At 35.0% G+C, this 11,941-nt stretch overlaps 1 protein-coding gene across 3 annotated transcripts in view; it reads left to right on the top strand.

Moving 5' to 3' along the window:
* Positions 1-11,941, top strand: part of LOC106874430 (uncharacterized) — a 1,214,035-nt gene that overhangs the window by 1,130,408 nt on the left and 71,686 nt on the right. For all 3 annotated transcript variants that reach the window (XM_052978428.1, XM_052978427.1, XM_052978429.1), the window contains 2 exons: positions 3,897-4,010; positions 10,846-10,990. In XM_052978428.1, coding sequence (XP_052834388.1) covers positions 3,897-4,010; positions 10,846-10,990 — 259 coding nt within the window. The remainder of the gene's footprint in view (positions 1-3,896; positions 4,011-10,845; positions 10,991-11,941) is intronic.

Genomic DNA, 11,941 nt, shown 5'->3' with positions numbered 1-11,941 from the left:
TGGTAGGTAGGGAGGGAGGGAGGGAGGTAGACAGAAAGACAAATGCATGGCTAGACTGAAAAGCAAGAGTGAAGGCCAGCTGGTTAGAAAGATGGATGGACTAACAGACAGAACTATGCCTGTTCCTGTCTCTACATTGTTGGTTGTCAGTATGACATGTATTAGTGAATACAATCTTTCCCTACAGAAGTGTTTAATGTGAGCCCATCACCACCACCACCACTCCCTATTATTTCTTTTGTTTTCCTTTCTTTCATCTGTTTGCCCTAATCAATAGATAATTAGATTTGTCTTTGTGTATGTGTGTAAGAGTATGCATATGTGTGCATGTCTCTTAATATATGTGTGTATGTGTAATTTAATATGCAAGTATATGTGTTGCGTGTATGCGTATGTGATTATCTATTTGTCTTTTTGAACTGATCTCTATCTGTCAATTGCTTCATTAAACTTTAATATTTTTTCTCCTGTTATTTTTTACTCTTTCTCTCACTTTCCTTCAATCTTTCTCTTCTCCTTCAATTTTTCTCTCTTCTTCCTATTTTTGCTTTTCTTTTTCCCTCACTCACACTCTCACCTATTAACATCTCTATTTATTCCTTAAATTTTTCCCTTTACATTCAGTTTCTTTTCCGTTCCTCACTCATCTTTTTTATTTTCTCTCATTATTTCTTCATTTTTTTTTTCTAGTATTTCTTCACTCTCTCTCTCTCTCTCTGTATATATATATATATATATATGCATACATACAGTTGTTTCATCTTTTTGTTCTCAGTGCCTTTATCACTAGCTCTCTCTATCTTTCACTATCTCTCTCTCCCTCTTCATTTTGCATTTCTGCCTATATAACGGCCTCATGTTTTCTCTCTCAATACCACTTTTATTGCTCTCTCTTTCTCTCATCTCATCTTTCATCTCTTTGCTCTTAATATTGCTGCTAGATTTCCTGTTTGGCCTTTCTTCACTGAAACATGAGACTCCTCTCTTTAGCCATACCATAATCATTCTTGTAGTCAGCCCCTTTCATCTTGTTTCCTGTATGCCATGTCTCTGCTCTGATATTTCAATGACCAAACTATTGTTTTGTCATCTAAACATTCAATCAAACATAACATGATGGATTGTTTATGTTGAAAGTTAACTCAGCTCAATGACACTAAACTGTAATTATTAGAGTTAATTAGAATAGTTATTGCAATCAATAGTTAATTAGGGGTGAACATATTTAATGCAGTTTCAAAAATCTAATTAAAAGTACTGATGTGGTGAGGAAAAGACAATATTAGCTCCATGTCTGATATTATTCTGACAAAATCATTAAAGCATCAGACATGATGCCTTGCACTTGCAGTATTTATTCAGCATTTTTATGTTCAAATCTTGCTGAGATCAACTTTGCTTTTCATTTCTCTAGTGTCAAATAAACAAAGAAGCAGTGAAGTACTGGGGATGATTTAAACGACTAACCTCTCTTACAAATTTCTGGTGTTGTAGCCTGTATCAAAATTATTTTAATCTTTTCTGTAAATATGGAAGATAACTCTGAATAAGAAGAATCACTAAGTGGGAATTCAGTACTGCAATCCAAGTAGGTGTTGGGGAAATGAGCATATAAGTTTGTGATGATCGAAATCTGCAGAAATCAGATTGGAAGGTATTCTTGTTCTTCTTGTGCCAGCTCAGCCCAGAACAAGCAAACCTAAGATCTAAGACATTTCAACTATGACCATCCTGCCTTTTTATTTTACAATCTATATTATCTAATGTCAATTTTTGTAGGCGTTCATTACCCTATAAATTGGTGATAAGTAGTTGGTGAAAAGCATCCATCTGGAGAAACCAAGCCAAAAGTGAAACAAGTCTTTGAGAAGGAAACCATAACAAACTGTTCTACACCTGCCAGCATGGAAAGATGCCTAAAAATGCTAATAATGATGCTGAGGATGACAAATTGTCATCATTTATAGAATGGCAGATAAATTGCCTTAGGATATTTAATTAGAGCCAATATTCAAAACCCCTGAATTCAAATGCTGTTAGAAGCAACTTTATTTTTCATTTGAATCAGAAGAGAGTGCTACGTGGCTGCTCAAACTGCTAGAAATACCAGCCAAATCTCACTTAACTCTTTGGTGTTTAAATTGGTTATATCCAGCCCAAATATTCTACCCGTTTTATGTTCAAACTGGCCAGAACCAGCATCTCACACCCACCCTGCAATGTCATTCTAAAAGTTAACAATTATATCTTCAGAATCTTGAAGCTACAAGATAATACCAGATTAATTTTCTTAAATGTGAATAAATAAGGATTACTTTCGACAAAGTAATCTGAATGTTAAAACATTAAATCTATCTATACCACCTTCAAAAGAAGAGACATATGTAACCTGGATAAATAAGCTCTGTATGCATTGTACCACATCTTAAATGAAACCCGGAATGATGATAGCTTGAATGCCTTTGATCCAAGGTTCATTCAGACGTAGCTGACTCAGGGCTAAACAACTATAAAAACAAACAAGTACTTGTCAAAGCAATATTTCAAATTTTTCGATCCATTTTAGAAACTTTATTCTTGCCAGTGAGGATTGTATGTTGTTGACATAAGAAACGTAGCTGTGTAGTAAGAAGTTACACTTCCCAACCATATGGTTTCAGGTTCAGTCCCATTGGGTAGCATGTTGGGCAAGTGTCTTAAGTTAGTATAGTTCTGGGTTGACTGAAGTCTCAAGTGGATTAGTAGATGGAAACTAAAAGAAGGCCTGAGTGTACATGTATGAGCGTGCGCATGTGCATGTGTGTACGTGTGCATGTTACCATCACACTGCCTTGACGTCATATTGTAGCTGTTAGCACATGTCACTGTCTTGCAAGCAGTATCCTTTATTTGAAAATATGTTTGGTCATGGAGAAATATTACTTTGCTTAGAAACAGGTTAGGGTTAGCCACAGAAAATCCACCTCAACATATTCCATGGGTAAAATGGACATTAAAATGATGAAAGCAATGATGATATACACAAAGGACCTCTTTCAATTTCTGTCTACCAAATTCACTAATAAGGCTTTGGTTGACCTAGGGCTGTAGCAGAAAACACTTGACAAAGTGGGAATGAACCTGAAATCATGTGATTGGGAAGCAAAGTTTATAATCAAACAGACCTGCCTTTACTTATAAACACATATTGCTTATAAATACATACTGCTTATAAATACATAACTGGGTTTAGTAACAACAAATTTGTCTAGGTTAATAAACCCAGAAAAATTGTTGTTAATAAACCCAGTTAGCTCTGCTTGAGCAGACCCAAGAAACAGAAATGCAACTCATAAATTGAAATATTCCTCTGACATCAACTTCTGGCCATATATTAATTTAACTACAAGTAAGTTATCTTAAATTTAAGGAATGTGTGATCTTCTTTGCTACCCTGTTCCATTTCAATAATAAAGGTAGTGGTGAGGGGAAAAATCCATACTCAAAACTGGTCATACTACTTTCATTACTGGTCACAATCTGGAGCAAGATCAGCAGCTTCTTTAAATCTGATACTACATATATTGAGTCCTACATGAAATTATCTATGTCCTTCACAAAGCTCTTATAATATGATAAGGGTCAATGTCTTGATTTTTGTTATTCAAAGTGGAGTCAGAGGTGTGCTATCTTGATCTACAAACATACGACATCCATGTTAAAGACAGTAAGGAACTTAAATGAGACTTTAGTCCACAATCGAACAGGTCAAACAACTAGGAAATACAAAAAATTCATCATATACATTAATGACATTTTAAGCAGCAAATGTTTTGTTTTTTTCTTTTTCTTTATTATAATTGATTTATAAAATTTATTCATAAATTCTTTACAATGCTTTCCTGAATATTTTTCAGGTTTATCAGTGAGTCCAAGTACGTCCGTAAAACAAAAAAAAATATCATCAAAAAAAGGCATTCTATCTTCCAGTCACAGTGGATCTCCTGGTTCTTCAGCAAGCATGAGCACAGGTAACTAATTACCCTATACTTATATACAATATATATACATATATATACATACATATATATATCTATATATATATATATATATATACACACACGTGTGTGTGTGTGTGTCTGTGTGTATGTATATATATATATATCTATGTATATATATGTACATATATATATATATCATCATCATCCTCATCATATCCTCATAATCATCATTTTACGCCCTCTTTCCATGCTGGCATGGGTTGGACAGTTTGACAGGAGCTAGTCAGGCAGAAGCCTGCACCATACTTCTGGGTCTGTTTTGCTACAGTTTTAACAGCTGGATGCCCTTCCTAACATGCGTGTGTGTGTGTGTGTGTGTGTGTGTTTAACAATTGCATTATGGAAGACCCATATTAGCCAGTCAAAAATACATTAACATTTTTAACTTCACTGCAGTTGGTGTGATGGATATTTTGGGGCCTGGCACTTGACAGAGGGCCTAACTAATTAACTCAATAGACACGAGGTAAACTGATGACACAACCCTAATGTTCATGGTTGTTGACCAATGTTCACTCTAAATCTTTGTTGTTGGTGTGTACAGAGATTCGCTTTGTGTTCATTGTCTTTTATTGCAAAGTATATGTGCATCCATGCACTCAAACCATCACTCAAATGTCACATTGACCATCTAAACAAATGCACACAATTTTTTAATTTATCATGAAATTAGATGATTAATTTCTTCAATTAAAAAAATTTAATTTCATCTTGGAAACCTTGCATGTACACATTTTTTTTTTCCTTTGTGTGTTAGTTGTAAAATTTGTGTACATGTGCAAGTGCACAGCTTAAAGGGAGCATTGGCTTTGACAAATTGAAAATATCCATTAAACAGTTACTTGAAGCATAAAAAATATAAAGAATGAAAAAAAAAATGCTTTAGTACAAGATCGTGTCATGTAGCAAAGAAATGATCACATTGGATAATTGTGATGTAGAACATGTCACAGAATTTTTTTACTTGGTTCAGAAAATGTGAAAAGATCGGTCACACTGGCATCTACAGCATTTGAAATACAAATAAACATGATCTGGAAAAGTGGATTATCAGCCAATGACTGGAAGTTCTACTGTACAATGCCCTTACTCTCTTTATCACAACATACACCTTGGAAACATGGACATTATAATCCAAAAGATACACACAAATTATAAGCTCTTTTAAGTCTTGATGTATCATATGATGGGTGAGTGCTCTCCCTTACCTAAGCTTGATGCTGAGCTGTATCATTCATTGAATAAAGCTTTTGTTGTATATGAACCTCTTATAGTAATTTCTAATAAACACTCTAATCAGCAAATAATACTACAACATAATATCTAACTTAAATAAAGAAGACTATTCATTCATCACATGACACATCAACTTTTAAAGATTGCAGAATCACAACAGATTGAAAACTGAATTAACTATTTATTCCAATCCATCTCCATCCCTTTTTATTTAGAAGCTTACTGTCCTATGGTTTAGAACTTAAAACAAGGCATCTTCATTTTTAAGACATACCGTTTGTAAATAGAGATTTGGTTCTAGTAAAATTTTTTATGAAATATGCTGAGAACTGCAACTGATATGATGAACTTTGAACTGAAATGCTAATGGAATCACAACCATGGTTCTGTGTTTACATAAATGATACTTAACTCTTCTGGCAAGTTCTTTCTAGCTATTTGTATATAGGTATGAAGGAATTGAAAGAACAGTAACAGTGATTAATGTAAAGTTTGTAAGCATTCCATAGCTTATAGAAGAATGGACTTTAGTTTGTTGGCTTCCCTAAGCTATGTTGTATGAAGGTGGCATGCTTAGTGGTAGACCAACAACTTATGAGATTTTAGGTCTCATTTTAACTGCACCACCACCACTACCAACAACAACAACAACAACAACAAACCAACTAGGAAACCTGCGTATGGCTACTTGACATGTTAGAAACAGCTGCAAAATCTCCTTCGAAATGAGAATTGCTGTCATCTTAATAAATAAAATATTTCATTGGATAAATTGTCCAAGAATACATTATATCTTAAAAAGGAGGATGCAATAGTCAAATCCAGAGCATGGGTCCACTTCATGAGAACTGATCTGGAATTAAACAACAGCAGCAACATTACTGAAGTATAAGAGAAAACTTCTGCTTGACAAATTTCCCTAATCATATCCTGCTGTTTTGGAAAATGAAGTACATTGGATAATGTAGTCCTAGATATGCTATGGCCCAAAAAATACAGGATAGTCACAATTGCTATCTCATTGATTGGATCGCAGCTTTGCTCAATATAGGCTTACCTGGGGTTAAACCACTATAGCTATCACTACCGCTTATAAGGAAGGAGACTTTATGAGATTGGTCAACATGCTAGAAATAGGAGCCAAATTTCCTACAATCTAAAAATATAGAATGAACACATTAGATAATGTTGTCTTCACAAGATGAGGTGGTCATGGCTGGAGCTCTTTTGAATATAAGTCTGCTTGATCATTATTGATCTTGAACTGAGTGGCAGTAGCAACAACCCTTCACTGAAATTCTACTGCCAACAAGCCTTAGGTACATCTTCTGTTTATCTCTGCCATTCTTCATTAACTCTCTTATCAATAAGTCAAATCTAAAGCATTTACTTTATCAATTGTGGTTTCATTTTCTTCCTGGGTTTGATGTACACACAACCTGAGAACAATCAGATATACTATTTCTACAATGGGATAAGATTTGCTGAAATTGCCCTTGAATAATCTTAAGTTTTAATTCTTATGTTATTTTGCATCCCCACTCCTTTTATTTCATTAATGATATGCCTCATGATGCACTGTTGATGTAATTATTGAATTATTGGTAGTTTTTCCTATAGCTATGATCTTGAACGTAATTAATTAGTTTATATTCAGAGCTCTTGTAGAAGGAATAAAGCTTCCTTAATGATGACATAGGAATACAATTGGGATCGAAATAATATAATTTCACTTGGCATTCAACTACAGAAACAGCACATGCAAATGCACACCTACATTTACATAACATCAGGAATTGGTTCTAATCCCCCTTTATATGATTGTTGTCATTGTTGTTATCGTTATTTCTATTATTATTATTATTATTATTATTATTATTATTATTATTATTAATAATAATAATAGTAATAATAATAATAGTAATAATAATATTATTGAGGCGGTGAACTGGCAGAATCATTAGCATGCTGGGAAAAATGCTTAGCAGCATTTTGTCTGTCTTTACATTTTGAGTTCAAATTGTGCCAAGGTCGACTTTGTTCTTTCATCCTTTTGGGGTCGATTAATTAAGTGCCAGTGAAACACTGAGGTTAATGTAATCAACTTGTCCACTCCTCACATATTTCAGACCTTGTGCCTTTAGTAGAAAGGATTATTATTATTATTATTATAACGTTGTCCATGCATCTGCTTTTTCCTGTAGCAATTGCTTGGACTAGACTTCACAAATCTCCTTGATGTCAACCCTTTTAATTGCCTTTTACCCTTTAGCATTTAATTGCCCTTTAGCCTGTCGAATGCAATACTTACTTATTCACATTGTTTTGAATTAACCATGCATTATCATACATTATTTACATTATTTACATTATTTACATTTGACAGATATTTGTCCTCATCTTGTTTGTTTGTTGTTAACACAACGTTTCGGCTGATATACCCTCCAGCCTTCATCAGGTGTTTTGGGGAAATTTTGAACCTGGGTTCTCATTCCTAAGGTATTTTTCAATGTTATTATTATTATTATTATTATTATTATTATTATTATTATTATTATTATTATTCAGGCCACTGCTTGGAATCGAACTTGGAATCTTGGGGTTAGTTGCCCATGCTCTTAACCACTATACCATATGCCTGTGCTGGTTAAGAGCGCGGGCTACTAACCCCAAGATTCTGAGTTCAATTCCAGGCAGTGACCTGAATAATGATGAGGAGGAGGAGGAGGAGGAGGAGGAGAAGGAGGAGGGGGCGACGATGACGACATCGAAAAATACCATAGGAACGAGAACCCAGGTTCGAAATTTCCCCCAAGACACCTGATGAAAGCTGGAGGGTATATCAGCTGAAAAGTTTGTTTACAACAGACAAGATGAAGACAAATATCCATCAAATGTAAATAATGTACATAATTCCTCATCTCTTAAATATAGAAATGCATGCATTATCATATTGTGTTGAGATTTAGATGGTGTACTTGTTTATTTTTAGTATGACATTGTATGGTAGGTGTGTGAGGTTGAATATGAACAGTCTGTACATGAAACAGGTTTGGGCCAGATATGGCCAGTTTAAATGCTAAAGAGTAAATAAATGAATACATCATTGTTATTTTAACATCCACTTTTGTATGTTTGCAAGGATGGATGAATTTATTGAGGTAATTCTTCTATATCTGGGTGCCATTCCTGTCACCAACCCCCACATATTTCCAAGCAAGACAATATTTCCCCATGGCCTGACATGCATGAATGTATGATACAGCTTGTATGATAGTGAAGAAACTGTTGCTTGTGTCCATGAGTTGAGCAGTGACGAGCAAGCAGTCCAGCAGAGATTGTGGCTTGTTGATTTTTGTTGTCACTTAAAGCATGTGGAACCCATGCTCCACACTTCTGAACCTTTCCCATCGAGTGAAGATGCTTCTCTATAGCAGTGTGGGAACATTCCATTTTCTCTGCCAGTTCCCTTGTCATTTGATGAGAATTTTCCTGCAAAAGTTGATTTAATCGCTCTTCATTGAACTCAACTGGACAGCCAGAACAAGGTGCGTCTTTGAGGTCAAAATTTCCATTTTTGAACTTGGCATACTAATCCCAAGTGGTTCTTTCAGCTATGGCACCCTCTCCATACACAGCACAAATGTCACGAACAGCTTTTGCGACCTTAGAACCTTGATTAAAAGCAAAAAGAAGGAGGTATCGAAAATGCACGTTTTTCTTAACTTGACATTCCATTTTAATGATCTGAAAATAAACAAAAATTAACTAAAATTAACTAGAAGAAAGAACAAAATAGATTCCAAAACTATTCAAAAATAGAATTCTCCAAAAAAATAGATTCCAAAATTTAAAAACGCAATAAATTCCAAAATTTAAAAAAACTGCGGAAACTCAGTTGCCAACCCAATATAAGGATTATTTGAAGTGGCATACAGATTTTATATATTAAGAAAAGAAGGGAGTCAGGATTTGGGATCTAAAACTAAAGGGAACTTAGAAGCATGGCTATATATGTCTGTAATGACTATATGCCCAGGTGATGTTTGGCCAGTTGTCAAGGACAGAGGTGAATAAATTCTGCAATGCAATAATTTTATTGTACCAGTCCCAATTTGAATTCCAACTGTTGGCCAATTTGTTCCAAAGTTATTATCTCTATGTAAAATTAACAAAGTGAATGTTATTTATCTCCCCTTAATCTCTGGTGTCATCTAATGCCAACCAAGATGGTGTGAATCAGTCAAAGCTTTACCTATTAGAAATAGCAACCTAAATGCTTTTAAATCACAACTCACTGCTGGTAGTTCAAGATCCAAATGAAGGGTAGATTTTCAATTCCAAGATCATTCTGATTCCAAAAAGGTATAATATGTCCACGTAGAGCAAATGTAGACTCAGCTACAAGGGGCCCCAGACAGACAGAATTTCGTGTTTGTCATTATAGATATATAATAATCAAAGGAATCAAGATGGCAACATCACATTTATTAATTTAGTCATGACCATTTCAATTACTGATGTAATAGTGACACCAATTAACAAGCTAGATAATATGCACATAAATTACAGGAAATACACAAAGATTACTTGGGGCCATGGAATATTAAAAGTCATCTTTGTTTGATTCCCTGAATCTCCTTTCTTTTCTCTCTGTGTGTTTGTGTATGTGTGTCTCTGTGTGTTTATTTGTGTGCGTGTGTGCATGCGTGTGTGCGCACACACACACACACACCTTGCCTTAACATCATGCTATAGCTGTAAACAAGTGTCACTATCCTACAAACTCTCCTATTTGTTTCCAATTTCTGTGAAACTATGTCTGGCTATGGAGAAATACTAACTTGTTTGGAAACAGATGTCGGTTGGCAACAGAAAGCCATCCAGCTGTAGAAAACCTGCCTTAACAACGAATTCTGTTTGACCCATGCGAGCATAGGAAAGTAGAAGTTAAAATGATGATGGTGACAGATATATGTATGTTATATAGCAGTGTGTAACAAAATTTTACTTTTTTTTGTTTTTAGTCAGTGTTTTTTTCCTATTTGCTTCTATCTAGAAATCAAAGGAAATGACTACTATTCCCTTCAAACTTTGCTTCTGGGACCTGAACATCAATGTTTTGAAGCCGACCTATTTTCTATTTCATTTCAGACATATTCAGTACTGAGTTGCTGAAGTAGAAATATCGTTATAGCAAATATTTTGCACCATACCACAGATTTGCTTGTTAGCTGCTTGACCATAACCACTTGAGAATGTCTCTTAGTGGCTGACAATATGTGTATTTCTGATCATGAGCAGGAGTAGTGGGGGAGCATCATAGCCATGTGTTGAGAAGGATTTCTTGGGGTTTGAATAAATGTAACAAAAGCAAAGTTTGAAGGAAATATTAGCCATTTTCCATACTTTCTAGGGGTAAGCAAAGAGGAAATAAAAGTTGCTATCCAAGGACAAAAATTGTGTCACACAGTGTAATCAATCACTAGTGTGATACTGTAAGTATATATGTTGAGATGGATATAAATATATTTATATATATATAAAAGAAAGCAATTTCTCTTTTAAGTTACAGAGAAATCGGAATTGAACATTACACCTGCAATGATGAGGTCACGTCGAGGAGATCAAACGCCACCTGCTTACCTTCTGTCATCAATGAATGAGAACAAATCCAAAGCATTGTGTCGGCGCTGTCCAAATGGATTGATTACATATCCTTTAAATACAAACAACCTTTTTTATTGTCTTTTTAACAATAACAAAAACAATGAAGAACATGCACATACAAATACATTTTAAAATTTGAAATTTTCTTTTACATGCTTCTGTAAGTATCTGTGTGAGATTCAGTTTTAGCAATGATGGAAATAGCATCTGAGTCAGTCTCTGTTCAAGAGGCAAAATAATTTAAAAGTTATGCGTACAATATGCTATGTATTTGAATTGGATATGAGAAATGAGATAACCTTAAAAAGATTAGAATCCAGGATGTAAAAATATAAAAATGCTCTCAGAAGTGAATCAAAAACGTCATGAATGGCAAGAGGAGAAATCAAATGTGACACTTGCATAAACAAGAGAATAAATGGCCTGAAAGATTTCCTATAATTACAATTTAGAAGTCATGCAAAAAGTGAAGTAGTACAAATTAATTTTTTAATTTGAAATTTAAAATTTTACAGGCAAGACCAGTTGGTAGGAGACCTAGCAGAAAAATTGTAAGGATGATGACATACATATGCATAGGTGCAGGCGTGACTGTGTGTTAAGAAGCTTACTTCACAACCTCATGGTTCCAGTTTCAGTCCCACTGCATGGTACCTTGGGCAAGTGTTTTCTACGATAGTCTTGGGCTGACCAAAGCCTTGTGAGTGGATTTGGTAGACAGAAACTGAAAGAAGCCTGTCATAGTGTAAGTATCTTGAGAGAAAAGCTGAACATTAGAAGCATCAGTTGTGGCATGCAAGAGAGACGATTGCGCTGGTATGGACATGTGGTGAGAATGGAGGAGGATAGCTGCGTGAAAAAGTGCCACACCCTAACAGTTGAGGGAACCCGTGGAAGAGGTAGGCCCAGGAAGACCTGGGCTGAGGTGGTGAGGCAAGACCTTCGTACATTGGGCCTCACCGAGGCGATGACTACGGACCGAGACCTTTGGAAAT

Source organism: Octopus bimaculoides, chromosome 2, assembly GCF_001194135.2.
Source record: "Octopus bimaculoides isolate UCB-OBI-ISO-001 chromosome 2, ASM119413v2, whole genome shotgun sequence".
Taxonomy (NCBI): Eukaryota; Metazoa; Mollusca; class Cephalopoda; order Octopoda; family Octopodidae; genus Octopus; species Octopus bimaculoides.
This window is presented reverse-complemented; position numbering and strand designations above follow the sequence as displayed.